Raw genomic sequence first — 19507 nt, 5'->3', positions numbered from 1 at the left:
AGCTATCACCAGACTATTTTTCTCCGAAATAATTGAACTAATTAAGTTTCTTTTTTCTTTATTTTTAGGAATCTAACAATTTAAATGATTACTATTACTGCAAATCACTTATCATTATCATCAGCTATTGTTGTTTTTCGCAAAATTTCAATTTGTTAATTGTTATGTGGTCCAACAAAAGTAGTTCAATTTTGGTGTGTTATTTTAACGCTACAATTCATTTATCAAGTTCTCCCCACTGTACTTATTTATTATATACAGGGAAAGTTTAGCGAGCCAGCAATTTTTTAAAAAGTTGGCCAGCATTTAACCATAAAAAAAAATTGAACGATCCCACGCCATTGAATTTAATCTCACACCATTAAAACCATTATTGGTAGTCAATTAATGGTTACAAAACACAAAAATTGCTGGCCCTAACACTCCTCAATATAAACATCTCTTTCTATATTCAATTCATAGCCAGTCATATTGATTTTGTTCTATCCATTAATAATTTAATATATCTAAATATAAAAAGTAATCTTGTACGGAAATAATTTTAATCAATAATCACTTGGTTTACTCTATATATATACACTGACATATGTGTTTAATTAATAATTTGGTTATTCCTTGGATTAGTCAGCCTTTATCATAAATACATGAGCTAATGTGAATATGACATATATAAGAAGGAGAAAATAATGAAAATGTGTGAAAGAATAACTTAAAAAAAAAAAAAAAATCAGTTGATGTGTTAATTCAAAAGTAATTGATTCTTACTTTGATTAAATTTATGTCACAACAAAAAATGTTTAGAAAATAATACAACTATTTTATTTTATTATGGTTGAAATAATTGAATAATTATAAATGGTAAAGGTTAAATTATAAAAGAATTGAGTTATGATCTGCCAAGGAGTAAGCATGTGAACATAAGAGATGTATTTTTGTAATATATAAAAATGTTATTTATATACACTAAAATTAACCATTAAAATTAATTATTAATATATTTATATATATAAATACATGTATAATTTAATTTATTTTTGTATTTATGTTTTAACATATATTTTATATTCATAACTGTTTAGCTTGTATATATATATCAAGTTTGGTGCACGCATTGGTGATCATCCATCATCGAATTATTAGAGCGATTAAATTGCAGGGGAATAAGAATGGAGAGAGAATTAATATCAAGAGAAAGCATCAAACCCTCTAAACCTACACCTTGGCACCACAGAGTCCATCACCTCTCCTTCATAGACCACATCGTTGCACGAAACTACGTCCCGGCAATTTACTTTTACCCGAACAACAACGAAGAAGACGTAACAACCAGAATATCAAGGCTCAAAAAATCGTTATCCAAAGTTCTAACCATATACTACCCTTTTGCAGGTACCTACAGGGACCAGCGATCCATCCATTGCAACGACCGAGGCGTCACATTGCTCGTTTCAAACGTCAAAACCAACCTCTCATATATTCTCAACAACCCCTCCGAATCGCTTCTGAACCCTCTCTTCCCCGATGGCCTTCAGTGGAAGGACATGGGTTCAGATGCCACCATATTAGCCATCCAAATCAACCAATTCTCTTGCGGCGGAATCGCCATTGCCGTCTGCTTGTCTCACAAACTCGGCGACGGTTCCACTCTCTTCAACTTCGTCAATGACTGGGCTACTATCAACCGAACCAATAATCAACTACCTTTCCCGCCGGATCTTGTTGCGGGATCTTCTCTATTCCCGCAAGAGGACTTGCCGGTCTTTCCTGAAATCTCGTTCACGAAGCAAAACACTGTGTGTGCAAGACTCGTGTTCGAGGGTTCCAAGATCGAGTCCCTGAAGGAAACGGTGAAATCCAACGGCGTTGAGAACCCGTCGCGGGTTGAAGTTGTGATTGGAATGATCTACAAGCGCGCCGTTTCTGCTTTGGGGCTTGGCGGCAACGTTAACGCGCCTCTTTTGCTTGTTGCCGCGAATCTCCGAAGGAGAATGGTTCCTCCGCTTCCGGAGAAGTCCATAGGGAACTGGGTCTGGTCGTTCCCCGTAGTGTCAAAGAAAAAGGAGGAAGGTGCAGGGTTGCACGAGTTGGTGGAAGAAACGAGGGAAGGTTTATCTGAGTTGTGCGAGAAGAGTGTGAAGAAGTTTGGGGATAAGGAATTTGTGATTGAGTTCCTAAGGAAGGCTACTACGGCGAGGAGAAGTAGTCCGATTGGATCGGAGAAGAGAGTGTTCTTCTTTGCGAGCTGGTGTAGGGTTCCGACGTATGAGGTGGATTTTGGATGGGGGAAGGCGGCGTGGGTGACGAGTGTTGGGTCTCCGGTCAAGAACAGTGTGGTTTTGATGGATGCCAGAGATGGGAATGGTGTTGAAGCTCTTGTCAGCATGGAGGAGCAAGATTTGGTGGTCTTTCAGCGTGATTTCGAGCTCCTTCAATATGCTTCTATTAATCCAAAGGTTCATGCATGAACCATCGTTATTATGTGTTTAAGTGTGGTGTTTATTTTTATGAAAATTCAGTCCTATAAGATTAGTGGTTGAAAATCCTTAAATAATTTAATAAATTTAATTAATCAATCTTATTAGATTATTAATAAAAATTTAATTAATAATAAATTAATAAATATTTTTAAATTATATTTATATATAATTAATAATTATTTAATTATTTAAAATTAATTAATTAAAAAATATTTATTTATATTTTTTTAATTAAATTATTATTTTATATTTTATTATTATTAATTTTTATATAAAAATAATTGTACATAAATTTTTACCATCTAAATACTCGATTTATAATGAAGAATGCTTATTATTATTGTTATCAAGGTCACTACAGTTTAATGAAAAAATCTAGGGTCCATTACAAAATTTATTGGCCCTAACACTCTTTGGGGTTTAATTTTACCATTATGGTGAGCATGCGTGGTACTATATAAAAGTGCAGTAATATCTTATTATGCTGGATAAATAATGGACCGATCTAATTCTGTGTGCCAACTATATTATATGTAAAAGAATTCAAAATTATTCGGTCATTTTGATAATTAGATTGGTTTAATAATTTATTAGTATAATAAAAATTAATTAAAAAATATAAAGAATAAAAATTTAATTAAATTAATTAAAAAATTATTCACATAGGTAACAAAATAACCAATTACAAGTTTACAACTACTACCGTCTCCTTCATATATCGCCCTAACTTCTATGTCTATTACTTTCGTTGTCTTATTATCATACCTTTCCTTTTTCCCGGTCTTTTTTCTTCTCACACCCTCTAAGAAAAAGTATCACCATTTCATTATCTGATTTTTATTTGTCCGACATCATTTCTTCCTTTTCAAAAGGTTTTTGTCTGGCAGTGACCATTTTTCACCAACTACTGCCAGTAAATGACTTTTTTTTTAAATAAATTGATTAATAATTTATAAAACTTCCATATATATATATATATTAGAAAAATAAAAATTTATATATAATTATTTTTGTGTAAAATTAATAGATGATAATTATTAAATAATTTAATATACTTAACTAAATTATATTATCTAATAATTTTTAACTATAAAATTTAGATAAAAATAATTATATATGAGTTTTATATATTACAAATAATAACCGAATATTAGAACGTTAATTAACTGTTGTAACATAACAATAATCCTATGACCAACTAACTATTCCCAAACAAGCTATTCATCACTTCTTCCAAACGAGCGAGTTAAATTAATAAGCAAAATGAGAACAGTTGTGGCAAGTAAAATTATCCTCCACCGAATTCAAATCATAAATCTGACATTCCAATCCAAATATTCAGTGAAAAGGAAAAAAAAAACTGATATTAAATCTGGTTTCTATGGTAATTCAATCATGACAATATTTGACAACATTTCGTCCTTTTAAAAAATATATATTTAAGGCATATATATATATATAGTCAGGAAGGTTGTGCTGCATGCATCAAAAGATATTATATAGGCCATGTTGTTGTTGCCATAATTAGTTGGTCATCAGTCCTTGTTGTATATATGAACGTATACATTAACATATATACAAGCTATTGAAGTGGTCCTGGAATTATTTGCCCAAGTATATAACATAAATACAAAAGTTAATAATGTAATCGTGGGATCGGACAATTATTTGGAAGTGATTGCTTCTGAAATGATATATAGATAGGAAAGGGATGGACTTGGACTAGCTACTTTCATAAAATATTGGAGATATGAAGTACACACTACTATATTTTATTCTTTGGCTAGGGTGAGTTTAATTAAATGATTGATAATAAGAAATAAAAGAAAACAAGTTATTTTTCATACCATAAAAAATATACAATAATTATTTGCAAAAAATGTTACAAATAAATATCATTCTCTTAATTAAAATGCAAAAATATCTTTTCAATCTCATGCATACTTTAACAGCTCTGTTACATATAAGTTTTTTTGACAAACAAATTCAAATTAAATAAGTTAATCTTAATCTTAACCAAAATTATTTAATAATTGCGACACACAAACTCAGTTTAAAAATAATACACAAAAATGACTAAAGAATAAACAAAAACACATCCAAATCGATTTTGAATCAAGCAACGTCATCAACATGACAAAAATTCTACGATAACAACGATAACGATAACGACAATACGTATAAGAAGAAGACGATGACTATAATAATGATGATCATCGTGATGATGAAGACGATGGAGGAGAAGGAGGAAAAGGAAGGAAGAGAAGAAATTCCAATAAAAAAAAAAGAGAAAGAGAAGGAGGAGGAGGAGGTAGTGATGTTGGTAACAATGATAACGAAAGAAAAAAATAATAAAAAAGAAGGAGAAGAAGACGAAGTATATAGGGGTGGCGAAGAAAGAAGAACAGGAGAAAGAGAACATGCAGCAAATAATAAAAAAGAAGGAGAAGAAGACGAAGTATATAGGGGTGGCGAAGAAAGAAGAACAGGAGAAAGAGAACATGCAGCAAAGACGCAAAAAAAAAATGTGTGCATGAGTATAAATGACTTAGTTAGACTTGTTTAATTAAATGACTTATATATAGAAATTAATTTATATTTTAATTAGATATAGTACTTCATGTTATTAGAGTACTAATTAGACTTTTAGAACATATTGTGGAAAATAAAATTAGATATCTTGAAATTATAATACTTATTACCCACAACTCTTAATTAATTAAGTTTATTTTATATTTTTTTATCATATAGAATATATAAATTTATTTATATTTAAAATGACATTTGATGGCGGTGACTCTCACTCCCATTGAAAAAACTTGGAAGGATGGAAATGGAAGTGATATCAAGAGAAAGCATCAAACCGTGTTCCCCCACTCCGACTCACCTCAGAAACTACCCTCTCTCCTTGTTCGACAATGCCGTTTGTCCAAACTCAGTCCCATTAATTTACTTTTATGCCCCTCAAGAATCTCCCGACGAAGCCGCCAAAATATCGCTTCTCAAGAAATCCCTATCCCAAGCTCTATGCATATACTACCCTTTTGCCGGCAGGTTCAAAGATCCAACCTCCGTACACTGCAACGATGAAGGCGTCTCCCTTGTGGTCACCAGAATCAAAACCAAGAATCTCTCCAACATTCTCCGCAACCCAACGGACGCCCTCTTGAGCCCCTTGTTCCCCGACGAGCTGCAGTGGAAGGATATGGGCTTGGAGTCGAGCTTGTTGGCAGTTCAAATTAACTGTTTCGCGTGCGGCGGAATGGCCATAACCGTATGCATGTCTCACAAGGTTGGTGACGCTTCCACTTTGTTCAACTTCTTCAACGATTGGTCAACGCTCACCCAACAACCTCACACCACAGTAGCCTTACCCCATGTTGGAGCTTCGCTTTTCCCACAAAGCCACTTCCCACTTCCCCGCCAATATTCCTTCGTCCCTCACCACAACATGGTACGTATTACATGAAGGTACCTACTCAAAAACATCTTCTTATAAAGAGTCTTCTGTTAAAAGTGTGCTTTATTTGTTTGGCCACACTTTAGAGAAAGATAATATTTTTGTAACATATCAAAATCAAACCCTTCAATTCATCATCTAATGGTAAAAAAGATACATCTTCACATAAAGACAATTGTAACATCTTCATAGTAGTATCCACCTTACATGAATATAGGTAAAATAGTCTTTATACAAAAATTATAGATATATTTATGCATTATTATTATTAGGGTAGTGCTAGGAGAACAATGAAAATTTTGAACAACATGAACAATCACCAATCAAATGAAAATACACTACATTCTAATTTAATGTTAATTAAATTTACTCTTTTAATCCTATTAATTCACATTGTTCAAAAATCTTGTTGGTTACTTATACTTTTCCTTATTATTATTATTATTATTATTATTATTATAATAGGTGTGTAGAAGGCTTGTGTTCGAAGGTTCCAAAATTGATTCCCTTAAGGCCTTGGTTTCGTCGTCGTCGTCTTCTCAGAAGGTGGAGAACCCTACTAGGTTTGAGGTTGTGGTTGCACTGATTTACAAGTGTGCTGTTTCGGCGTTGGGATTGAGTGTTAGCAACACGCTCTTGCGTGCTGCCATCAACTTCCGCAAGAGAATGATTCCTCCGCTGCCGGACAAGTCCTTAGGGAACTTGGTTTCGAGCTTCTATGCTTCCTCCATGGACAATGATGAAGTGGAGTTGCACGAGTTGGTGACCAAAACAAGAGAAGGCCTAGCTTTGTTTTGTGACAAGTATGTAAGAAACTTTGGGGACTTGAAATTCGTGTCGGAGTTCGTAACATTTGGACAAGCTGTTACTACTGATAATAAGAGTAGTTGTGAGGATGGGGAGAAGAAGAAGAAGAAAGATATGATGTTTTTCTCTGGGTGGTGTAGGTTTTCGGCGTATGAAGCGGATTTTGGGTGGGGGAGGCCAGTGTGGGTGACCACTGTTTTGTGTCCTGTGAAGAACAGCGTGGTTTTGATGGATACGAGAGATGGGAAAGGGATTGAAGCGGTTGTGTGCATGCTTGACAAAGACATGGCCATGTTTGAGCGTCACGTTCATCTTCTTCGCTATGCTTCTCTTGAACCAAACCGTTGGACATGCTCATCATGTTCTTGAACAAGTGTGTGTACTCTAATATTAAGAAATAAATAACAAGTTAAGCAAAGTTTGATCTAAATATATTCAGTTGATATGTTCAACAATAATGCCTTTCCATCACACATCATCTAATTCTTCTATACATGCTGGGAGGAAAAGAATACCCCAAATCAGTCAATTACATTTGAAATTCTTCAACAAAAAAGGGAAAAAAAAAAGTATAGTAACAATAATAAATTGTTCTTTAATTTCATACCATCATGCTATGAATAGACTTTGATCTACTACTGAATAATCTGCTGAATCGTATAATAAATGGTTTGGAACATCAGCAATAAGCCCTGGATCGTAATAATAGTCTGACGTGTCTATGTTGTGCATACCAAAGTTCATGTCATTGTAGCATTCACTTTGTAGCAAAAAGAAATTCAAGTCCTCCTCCAAAGGCGAAAAAGCCGCCTCGCCACCCCAGAGTAGGTTTTGCTGGTAAAATTCCAGTTCAGGAATGAGACTGGCATCAAATTCCTGTGTTTTCAAGCCCGGATTTGAAGTGACTGAAGATTGATCATTCACCATAAGGCTTTTGGACTGAACCGGAATAATGTTGTCAACTGCAGAAGAAGCTATTGAGCTTGCAGCAGAGGGACTGGATACCATTGAAGCAATTGATTGTGATTTAGGATCATCTTGGAGTTTCCTTTTGGGGACTTGATTCCAAGTGTACTGTGTTGGTATGGTGCAATCAAATACTTCAATGTTTCCTTCTGAATTGAGAGGTGAAAAGGTTTGATTAAGGACTATCTGTGAAACCTTTGTCATGTTTGGATCCGGAATAATGTTATTAGTAGCTAGTGCTCTTCTTTGTTCTGTTTTATTAAGCTCTGACACAGTGAAATCAGATTCATGAAGTTGCACTAATCCATTATTTGGACATCTGAAGCCGTCAATTGAAACTACATTTTGTTGCTTGTTCATAGAGTTCTTAATACTAGAGCTTCCGGGATCTTTCGGATTCAAATCCGGATTCTTTATTCCACTTGAGGAGCATTTCTTCTGATCTCTCTGCTTCTGCAACCTACTCAAGTAGAGCCTGTATTTCTGCAGGACAAAAATTCCCTCATTAGTATAAAAAAGTAGAACTTTCATGGTTATTATCACTACCACCTAAGAGAAAGTCATCATCATATACCTACCTGCAAATGACTAGCAACATTTTCTCTGGTAAGCCATGGTACATTCATCAAATCTAGAATTTTCTTGGGACCAACTTCTGTGAAACAAAGAAAAGTCTTATTAACATAGTGAAAAAGTTTTAATTTGGTCAGCAATCACAATTTTTGTATTATTTGATTAAGAGATAGACTTACTATCAAATCCAATCTGATTCACTGCTTGGACAAACTTCTGATGAAGATCCACAGACCAAACCACTCTAGCTTTCTTGGTTGAAGAAGAATCTCCGAATTCTCTTTCGTCGTGTTTGTTATCTGCATCTTTCCTTTTCCTTGTTGAACTGATACAATCTTCTAATGCAAAGAGGCTCACATCATCACAACATTGATCTTGTCCATTTCTCATCAAGTGATGAATGCCCTCAAAATCAAAGCCCTCTAGGCTTTCAAACTCTCTCCCTTCATGAATCCTTTTTCTCAAGACATGCTGCCATATGTTTCGCAGTTCTTTCATCCTTATAGGCTTGAGGAGATAATCACATGCTCCATGTTGAACACCTTTCATTACCCTGCTTGTTTCTCCATCAACAGACATCACTGCACAGTTTAAACTATCAAGTTTAGTTTTGTTATAATCATATATATCATATGAAGTTAAAAACTTGAATGATAACATACTAATGACAGGCAGATCCATCTCAAGTCCAACATGCTCAAGAAGCTTGAATCCATTCATGTCAGGCATGTTTACATCGCTGATCACTATGTCGAATGCATCTTTCCTCTCTCGAAGCTTCTTCAGAGCCTCCGTTGCCAAACAACATGTAGTCACTGAAAAACAAGGGATCGGATTCAGAGTAGCATATATAAAATATGCTTGTTTTATTTGCAGTAAGAGTCACTTGTATAAACACACAGCAGCAAGAAGAAATTGTAACTATTCTAAAACAGAAAAGAAAAGGAAAGGAAACATCATCCCTTATCATATTAACAATTGGACCCTAATAATATCAACAAACCATAGCAATGATATGATGAGTAAAAGAAACAGTTAGTAGTTACCTTGGTAAGAGCACTTCTTGAGCATCTTTTCAAGGATCTTAAGCCATGTTGGATCATCATCAACAACCAGAACTCTCAGTCCAGCTGGAAAACCTTCACGACGTGTACATGGCAAGCAACCATTATTATCCATGCTTCCTACTTAGCTAGGATCACTTCTTTTGGGAGTTCCAGTAGAAAAGAACAATGGTGGTTTGGTTTTTTGATGGAGAAAATAAAAAAAGGAAGAGATTAGAGAAAGGGTAAGGGTAAGAGTAAGGGAATATTAACTGTCCAAGTGGATCACATGTTTTGTTAGTGCATTATGTCTCCTTTGAGTTTAACACTTCAAGTCATAGTAAATGTTTGAGATGTGACGATTGATGAAAATTAAGTTGGCAACAAGTGGCAAACATTAATTTACTCAACAGGAGATATAATTAACTACTTAATTAATCAAGAAGCTGAAAAACACTGAGTTAGTTTAGCAGTAACATAAGATTAGAAGATTGATACTCCTCTCTAACTTCAAAGAGTCATCATGCTTCTAATAATGTTGGTTTAGCAGCTAACAAGTATTCTGATTTCTAAGTGTAGTTTATACTTAATATATATTATTTTGGAAGTCTTAATTTCCAACAATACACAACATATTATAATGGCGGGTTGGTTTTTTTTTTTTTTTTTTTTAAATTTATATTTATGTTGCTTGTGAGGTTGAACATATGTACGGTCTATATATAAGCTGAGTAAGAATCAACTGAGAATCCAAAACCGTTTTCTTTATGGAATTCAGCAACAAAAAAGAAAGGTGACATGAAATATATTATACATAAACACCATGGTCTCTATTTTGTATGCAACAATCCCACTTCTGATTACTGACTCAGAAAATAAGTGGGAAAATATATACTTTAAATTGAATATTGCTACCAAGCATTGTTGTTTCTCTTCTTAATTGAATTTAAATTAATAGATAATTCAATATTTTTTTGGTGACTATAGATAATTCAATATTTGAAGATTAATCTATTTTCTTTTATTTTTTTAAATGTCATCGTGATAAAGTATGACACCCGGTAAACCACATCTACTTGGATAAGTAGTGTTCCTAACCAAACCATTTATGTCACGTATAACGTATTTATCCCTTTAAACTTTAAAGCAACTTTTTCCGTACTTATAACCTTATTTTAGAGCTTTTTTTATTATTAAAAAAATAGTACAATTTCTATATAATAAAATGCAGTTATTTTATTGATACTTGAATATTATTAGATAATAATTTAGTTAAATTTATCAAATTATTTAATAATTTTTAAATATTAACTTGAGATATAAAACATCGAATTTGGATTCTCTAAATTTTATTTTAGAAGGTAAGATATGATCTATCACTATTTATTTCATGGAATCAAGAGAAAATATGAGAAAAAAAATATTCAATAATGAGAGATCTCACTCTATCCTCTAAAATAAAAATCTAAAATTTAAAAGATCCAAATTTTAAAACAACTGCATACGAGTTTTCAACTTACTATGTATGTCGTAAAATGGAGCCTTTATTAGGTCTTGGAATCCATTAATTACTATGTTGCTTTCCGACACGTAACGACGGACCTGAAAACAAATTACTAAAGAACAAAAAATAAGAGACAACCTAATTCTAACTCTAACCAACACAAAACAATTCCAATCGCAGAGGGACAAAACATCAGTGTCATAAACACTTAACACAATGAACCCTTAAGTGTAAATGAAAATAGGAATTAGCAGACAAGTGGAAATAGATTTCAATGGGGAGTCCAAGCAGTAAACTAAAATTAGAAATTACATATGTGGTTATAAATTAATTAGGAGCAATGGGTTATATAATACTCAAGTATTTCTAAAAGGATCCAATTATGCCACCATGATGAATAGACCGTTACGTGCTCCACAATGAATATGTCCAATGGCAAAAGTTTGCGGGGACCGAAATGACGATTCAAAGAATATAATTAACACAAAAAAAAAAAAAAAAGTTATTGGTTGTTGCATTTCTATAAGCATTTGATCCAAATTTACTTTAAGGAAAAGCTTTTATTGATTCATCAAATCATCTTCAACATAATGTTTTGAATATTATATCAAAAAAATATTAAAAAGTCATCAAAATTTATTATTTTTAGTCATCACTTTTAATTATTAATTCAATTCTTTTAATTTAGTAATCTAACAACATATTTTAGTTTATATTTTTAAATATTAATAATTAAATAATAAATTCTGATAATACTTCAATATTTTTTTATATTAATACCGAATATTTATCCTGCTTTTTATATTCTAAAGTGTTCATTGACTGATTTGATTTTTATATGAATATAATAATTAAAAATTATTAGATAGTTTGAAGTATTTAATTAAATTAAAATTTTTAATTATTATTTTTACTTAATACATTTAGACGTGAAATTATTTTTATGTGACTAATAATACAAAAAATAAAAGAAAAAAAAGGTTACAAGAGCAGCATGCAATGGATAACAATTCTAGGATCCAGGAATAATAGATAGGTATGTAGTTAATCATGTACATTGATAGAGGCCACGATACCAAACCAACTTAACATTTGAAAGGCCAAGATAGCTCCATCTGCACCGCATGACACTTCACACTTCACACACACCCTCAAATGTGACATCTTTTATAAACCTCTTTTAAATAATCATTTATTTCCAACCAATTATCATTTAATTAAGTTCCATTACCAACAGTAGTAGCTAAAGCAATATGCACTTCTTGCTTCTTTTTATTTCTTCTTGTTTTCCCCCACTCCTTTTCTATATACTATTGATTGAGATTGATTTCATTCCATAACCTTAGTCACAAGCTTTATTCATATTTAAATAAATAGAGACCTTTTTGTTCATATAGTTAACTAGCTTTCTTCTCTTTTTGTCTTTGTAGAAAAGTAAGTTTTGGATTCAAAGGCATACATTTTGTGTAGTGGGGTGAGGGTACGGAAGAAGTTTTAGGAAAAGGAAAAAGGAAACTAATTGTAATAAGCCAAAAAAAAAAAAAAAACTGATAAATTAAATGAGTGAATGAACCTAACAAAAAATTCCCACTAGGAAATTCTTTTATGATAAGGAGAGAATTATTTACTTAAAAGAGAGGGTGGTGAGGCTTCTTATGATTGGAAAAAATGAACATAAAAAATAGTTAATAGGATCAAGTCCTTGCAACTTATGCTAAGTGGAATATAGCTTTTCATTAATTTAATTCAAAGTTAATGAAAATGGTTTCTGCCTTGTTCTCCCTCTATGATGCTTTCCTCAGTAGCTCTTTTTACCTGGCTTATTCTCTTTGGAATTTATTTACTTTTTCATTGTCAAGGTTTTTTTTTTTTTTTCATTATTCTGTCTGTGACTATATGAGAATATGTTGTGTAATGCAATAAGAATTGAAATTAGAGTGTATGCTTGATTGCAACTAATCATTTTGAACCACTTGCTTTCAAATACTTTTTTGAGAACAAAGTAATATAATATATGTGGTCCTATTGTTATTGCTGAAACACTGTAATCCATTCTACTTATCATTTGAGTCACTTTCCATTTGGGATATCACAGGGTCATTTCTAGAACTTCATCTCTTAAACAGAATCTTAAGGACTTTAGGTTCTGTGTCTCTCTCTCTTTAACATGGAGATTATAACAAAGGTGAGTCTTGGAAGTTGGAATAATGCTAAAGTTGTTGTCTTGTAATTCGAGGTGCATGTTCAACTTCTAACAAAATTGTGTGTATCTATCTTTTCCAGACTTAATAGATAAGACCATAGGATAAAAAATTACTTTTTGAACATAAAATTTTTATTTTAACTTTTTTGTCAAACAATCCTTTTAATTATAGGGACGAAGTATGAACTAGACAGTATGAATAATCAAATACAGGTAAATTAACATGTCAGTGTGGCATGGGACTACTATGATGAAAGTTATTAGGCTACATTTGAAAAAAAGACAGGGATTGAGAGTTGAGACCGGAAAATGGAGACTGAAAGACAGAAATTAAATTGAGTCTTTATATTGTGTTTGGTGTAAAATATACTAAATTGAGTTATGTGTCAGTATTATGTCTAATTTAAGATAAATATAGAGATTGAATGGTAGATTTAAAATTTGAAAAGTTAAATAAAAATATTTTTGAGAAGAAATATTATTAAAATTTCAATTTCCATCCCAAAAAATTTCAGTCCTCTGTATTTCCAATTTCTGGAGATATTGAAGGGACTAAAATTTTAGTTCCAGACCACCAAACACAATACTAAATCTTACTCTCCCATCTTAGTTTCAGTCGATGAAAATAAACGCTATCTTGAGGAACTAAAATTAGTGTGAGCAACAAGCAAAGCATTTAGAAGAAAATTAGTCTTAGTTCTGTCCTCCAATTTGATAGAATCAACATTGTTCACTTGCCTAGTTGATCAAGGCATTACAGTTTTTGCCAACTTATGAGAACTCATATTAAATCTTTTTTTTAAAATGAGTAAAACACTAAACTGGCATAACCTTATTGCACCTTCAATTGGCAACAACAATCTTAGGCTTATCAGCACTTGATTTGTTTTGATTAATTACATCTATATACAATTCATAATTGAGAAGGGCACTTCAACATGTTCATTACAGATTACACAAGTTTCAAAATTTTCTTACAAGTAGTAATCATCTTCCAATTTACATTGAATTCAAATCAATTCATAACATGTAGTTAAATGCATAGACATGTGCATCAGGGATATTAAGTGTCAAAGTTTCCATGAAAAGGTAGAAACGTCTTATATTATCCATTGCAAGTGTAGCTCGGTCAATTACATCACTGTCTCCAATAACCTCCCATAAATCTGTAGAACTAACCCTTTTGAGGCTTCCACGGCAAAATGGACATGATTCTGATCTCAAATACCTACAAGATTTCATGTCACACTTTATTAGCAACATCAAATAATTGGCCACACTTAATTTGAGAACAGAACAAGTGTATCAAAGTGTTTGATTTGAGTGTACCAATCATGGAAGCAGCTAATGCACAAGGAATGCACACAATTAGGAAGCACCATCTTCCTGCTCTTCTCCATGCATATGTCACATTCATCATCTCCCTCTTGGTCTTCATCAAGAAACTTTTCAAGCCTTTTTCTGCTCACAATTTGGCTGCAATTGCTTCTGTGGTCTCTGATTCTGGACACATTGAACTCGCCTTCGAGTAATCGGAGCGAAGGGTATATTACAGCTGCAGGAGAATTTTCACCATTTTAAACAAGTCAATCACATAATTGAAGTGAAAAAATTGATTAAAGAGGCAAGAAGGAAGACATAACATACCATAGAATTCTCTTAGAGAGGCTATCCTTTCTTTTGAGGAAATAGATGGCATTCCATCAATGTATACCTATATAAAAACATAGTATGCAGCAAGTTCATTGAAACTAGATGTAGAAAAGAGGAAAATAAGGGCATGAAAGTGGGAAAATGGTGATGATATGATGACTCACATTGGATATAAGAATGTGGAGTAATCCCAAACAATGGGGAATATCATCTGTGCAACTAAAATCCAACCACTCAATCAATGACAAGAAAAGAGGAGCAAAAGGGCTGTAACATAATTTCATTTGGATATAGCTCCCATTATAATCTCTAGGGAGTGCTGATGCCCTGCAATTTTGAATTTTTCTTTATTTATGTAGCAGTCAATTTGGACAAAATGGTATATTAAAAAAATTGATATTTGTGATAGTTTTTGAAACTGATATCTAAGAAGAAGAAAGAAAATTTCTTACAGTGTGTTGGCATGTTGGATATCATCTTCAAGAGCCTTGAGAGATTCTCTGAAAGAACTATTGGATTGTATTTGCACCATTAAGTCCCAACAAGGAAGAAGAAAAGAACAAAAAATAGAAGGGAAAACGGAAAAGGGTGATATAGTAAAAGAAAGCTATGTTGTTGTTGCTACTCCAAGGGAGCTATTTTAATTTGTTTGTTGTACCACAAAGAGAATATTGATTATTGCATGGATTAGAAGGAGGGGTATCTCTAAATAAAGAAGAAGACAAGCAGATGAAGAAGGAAGATGAAAGAGAGAAAGAGACCTTGTTGTGAGAGGGTAGATAGATAGATAGATAGATAGATAGAAAAGAAGTTAGCTTAATATTCAAACTTGGCCACCATATAAGGATTATTAAGGAAAGAAAAGGATGCCTTCTCTCACTTTGTTACCTATTTTTCTTGCGCATTAATTCAATTCTCTGTGGTCAACTGCAATGCAGCGTGTTTAACCATTTGTCTTTGATAATTGTCTAATCTGGTTAGAGTCTCATAGCAAGACACATTGTATAGTATCATATTTATTTACTCCCCTACTCTAAAGTCTAACATTTTGTGCTTTCGGTTTCAGTCCTCTCAAAAACTTTTCCCTCCCTCTCTTTTTCTCATCTTTCTTGCATAAGGGACATTAATAATGCGCGGCTGCAACAATTTTTTTTCTTGTTGAAACCAGTTGTCACCTATTTACATCCTCTACTTTAAAGTGTCTTGGCTCTTGACCTTATCTATATACATCAAGCCTTTAATTTAAATTTAATAAGTACATTTGTTACTCATATTTTGGTTACCTACTTTAATCTGTGGAGGCTGTTCATGAATGAGTCAAGTACATAGAATCATAGAGCATTATTGACTCGGCACAATGCAGTTAGAAAGGATTTTTTTTTTTAATAAATAAAGAAAAAGATAAATTGGGTCACATAAATGCATATCAGTATATCACTGTCGGTCCAGTTTATAGGCCTGTCCTTATTCCACAAGTCTTAAGGCCCAAAAGCGTGACCAAGAAGGGGCGTGTTTGGCTGACCCTTTAAATATTCTGCCAAATATTAAAAGTATGGGCCACAGATAACCGTGTAGGCAACCAGGAACATAGATGATATATGAACAGGGACAAAATAATGCAACTAAAATTTGTGAATGAGAAATAGATAGAATTGAATAAAAATATAGATAATAATAAAAATAATATGATAAAATGGTAAAATTATAATCTCTTACAATATATAAAGAAGTCTATAATATTCTCTTATATATTATGAAAATTCATGCAAAGGAATTATACATATGAGAGACCTTATTACTTTTCTCTATAAATTTTACTCACTAGTTCTATGCAAAACATGACATATATTAGCAAATGTCTTAACTCTCTGTATAAAATATTTTGTGGAGGTGTATTTGATTTATAAGTTGATCAAGTTGTGCACAAATTGCACAAGTGTGTGTACTAGAGTCTTCTTGTACATTTATTTTTATCAAGTTGTATGACAAGTTGATAAATATTAACTTATGTAACAACTCATTCTTAGACTAAGTCAAAAATTGTAACTAAACTAATTTATCTTCAAGTTGTAAATTTTTATTAGAACTTTGACTATGCAAGTTGGACAACTTACAAGTAGTTTCATGAGTTTTCTAAGATTCTAAACCAAGTTTTAGTTCTATAATGTTCTTTAATTTTCTTGAAACTTCATCATGCTCGACTTGTATCACTTATAACCTCTAGCTATTTTTGTTGACTTTAAACCAAAAGAAGAATTTTGCTTCTTCTTTTTCACAATCTCCCACTCAAAATTATTCTTTTGGTGTATTCATACTGCTCATATTTTCAATAAGTCAAGAGAAGATCTGCACCAATTAAATTTATCTGTATTGATTAGTTTTGTCATGATATATGCAAAATTGTCATTGATGTGGATTTTTTGCATATCCACTTTTCCTTCCTCCACTACTTCACGAACAAAATGATATTGAACGCCTATGTACTTCGTTCTTGAGTGAAAGACTGGATTCCTTGCAATGTGCAAGGCACTCTGACTGTCACAAAATATTAGAATCATAACCTGATTGCGTTCGAGTTCCTCCATTAACCTTTGCAACCAAATTGCTTCCTTACAAGATAGCGTAGTTGTCATATATTTAACTTCTGTAGTTGATAATGCTACAACTACTTGTAATTTTGATAACTAACTTACTGCACTTCCTGCAAGTGTGAACACATAGCCTGTAGTGGATTTTCTTTTGTTAAGATCTCTTACGAAATCAGAGTCAACATAATTTTTTATGGTAAATTCAGATTCTCCAAAATATAAAGTAATATTAAAGGTTCCTTTGATATATTTCAGGATCCTCTTCGTAGCACTCTAGTGCTCTTTTTCTGGATTTGTCATGAATCTGCCGACCATAAGACTTCCCACATTCAAGACATTTCTATCTTTTCTGCTTCACTACTAGGACATATCTCAGAAGATAATTTAAAATTGACAAGAAGTGGGGTTGATATTGGCTTACACTCTTGCATGTTAAAGCGCCGCAAGACCTTCATCAAGTAATTTTCTTGGGATAGCCAAATCTTCCTATCTTTTCTGTCTTGGCAAATCTGCATCCCCATATCCTTCATATCGAACTCCCTAACCAACTGAGCCTTTAATTCCTGGACATAATCTTTGTTGGGGTCTATCACCAATATGTCATCCACGTACAACAGCAGAATGATGAAATCATCATTACTAGACCTCTTCTAATAAGTACAATAGTCTGACTGAAGTATATTGTAATCAAGGCTAATAATGAAGGAATCAAATCTCTTGTACCAACATCTCGGCGCCTACTTTAAGCCGTACAGAATTTTGGTTAACTTGCAAATCAAGTTTTCTTTTCCTGATTCTTCAAAGCCTTCTGGTTAGAGCATATATACTTTTTTCTTCAAGTTCACTATGAAGAAAGACAGTCTTTACATCTAGTTGTTCTAGATGTAAGATGTAAGTCATACACAACACATATAGCAAGAACTACTCTTAATGTAAAAATTTTAACTACTGAAGAAAAAATTTCATTGAAATCAATACCTTCTTTCTGAGCAAATTCCTTCACCACTAGTCTTGCACGATAACGTTCTATCTGATTGTAATTGTCACACTTTATTTTGTAAATCCATTTGTTACCAATTGCTTTCCTTTTGTCCGGGAGTAGGACAAGCTCCCACGTCTTGTTTCTGCATAATGCTTCCATTCCTTCTTGCATGGCTGTCATCCATAAAAAAGAATCTAGACTTTCAATAGCCTCTTGAAAGGTTGATGGTTCTCCAGCTTCAATAACAAAATATGCATCATGGCAAGTCATGACATAGTCGGCATGCAATGATGGTTTTTTTCAATTCTGCGAGCTTTAGTTGGTCCTTATTCAACTTGCTCAGGTTCTGCTTCAGAAGAGTCTTTTTCTCTAGACTTACCATTCATGTATTGTAGTAGTTTCTTCAGTGCTACTGTTGTTTTCTTGCTCTTTTTACAACTCGTTTTCAGCAAATATAATATCTCTACTGATAATAACTTTGTGGACATTGGGGTCCCACAAAGGATACACCTTTACATTGTTAGCATAGCCCAGTAAGATACACTTTCTTGATTTAGGATCAAGCTTTGTTTTTTCTTGGGTATTGAACATCACATAAACAGGACATCCAAACATATAGAGAGAAGAATAATCAGGTGGCTTACTTTGTCACATCTCCATTGGAGTTTTCAACCCAATTATAGCAGGCTGTTTTAACTGCTTCTGGCCAGAAAGACTTAGCTAATCCTGCAGTTTGTAACATAGCTCGAATTCTTTCTAGAAGAGTTCTATTCATCCACTCGGCAACACCATTTTGTTGAGGTGTATATGCAACTGTGAATTGTCTCTGAATACCCTCGTGCTTGCAAAATGCAATAAAATCACCATCAGTGTATTCTCCTATATTGTCTGCCATCAAACACTTTATTTTTCTTTCCAATTTCAAGCTCTATTCGCGCTTTAAACTCCTTGAATACTGGAAACACATCTGACTTCTTCTTGATGGGGAATACCCACACTCTTCGTGAATAATCATCTATGAAGGAGACAAAATATTTTGCTCCTCCTAGTGATCATTCTGGTGATTCTCATAAATTAGAATGAATCAAGTTTAGTATGTGCTTACTTCTAACAGTTGATATTTCAAACTTTAATTTATACTGCTTGCTTGTCACACAGTGCTCACAGAAAGATATATTCACTATTTTAATCCCTGGAAGGAGATTACATTCTGCAAGAACTTGTAGATCACGTTCTGACATATTGCCTAAT

At 33.0% G+C, this 19507-nt stretch overlaps 4 protein-coding genes across 4 annotated transcripts; 2 read left to right on the top strand and 2 right to left on the bottom strand.

Annotated features, from left to right (window-relative positions):
• The first annotated feature begins 1126 nt into the window (after positions 1–1126).
• Positions 1127–2573, top strand: LOC107632025 (17,18-epoxy-17-hydroxycur-19-ene N-malonyltransferase). Its single transcript, XM_016335648.3, has one exon. It carries the CDS (start codon positions 1167–1169, stop codon positions 2463–2465), a length of 1299 nt encoding a protein of 432 aa, XP_016191134.1. The 5' UTR covers positions 1127–1166; the 3' UTR covers positions 2466–2573.
• A 2709-nt stretch (positions 2574–5282) lies between these two features.
• LOC107632024 (stemmadenine O-acetyltransferase) lies at positions 5283–7164 on the top strand. Its single transcript, XM_016335647.3, has 2 exons — positions 5283–5931; positions 6403–7164. Exons 1-2 carry the CDS (start codon positions 5305–5307, stop codon positions 7111–7113), a joined length of 1338 nt encoding a protein of 445 aa, XP_016191133.1. The 5' UTR covers positions 5283–5304; the 3' UTR covers positions 7114–7164.
• Positions 7157–9982, bottom strand: LOC107632023 (two-component response regulator ARR11). Its single transcript, XM_016335645.3, has 5 exons — positions 9330–9982; positions 8946–9098; positions 8463–8864; positions 8289–8365; positions 7157–8193 (listed from the first exon to the last, which is right to left on the bottom strand). The coding sequence occupies exons 1-5, from the start codon at positions 9460–9462 to the stop codon at positions 7354–7356; spliced, it is 1605 nt and encodes a 534-aa protein (XP_016191131.1). The 5' UTR covers positions 9463–9982; the 3' UTR covers positions 7157–7353.
• Positions 9983–13880: 3898 nt separating this feature from the next.
• LOC107634811 (E3 ubiquitin-protein ligase AIRP2) lies at positions 13881–15898 on the bottom strand. Its single transcript, XM_016338224.3, has 5 exons — positions 15139–15898; positions 14851–15013; positions 14681–14747; positions 14363–14588; positions 13881–14261 (listed from the first exon to the last, which is right to left on the bottom strand). Exons 1-5 carry the CDS (start codon positions 15216–15218, stop codon positions 14054–14056), a joined length of 744 nt encoding a protein of 247 aa, XP_016193710.1. The 5' UTR covers positions 15219–15898; the 3' UTR covers positions 13881–14053.
• Positions 15899–19507: the final 3609 nt, after the last annotated feature.

The sequence above is a fragment of the Arachis ipaensis genome, chromosome B3 (genome assembly GCF_059453495.1).
Source record: "Arachis ipaensis isolate K30076 ecotype BB chromosome B3, ASM5945349v1, whole genome shotgun sequence".
In the NCBI taxonomy this organism is placed as follows: Eukaryota; Viridiplantae; Streptophyta; class Magnoliopsida; order Fabales; family Fabaceae; genus Arachis; species Arachis ipaensis.
This window is presented reverse-complemented; position numbering and strand designations above follow the sequence as displayed.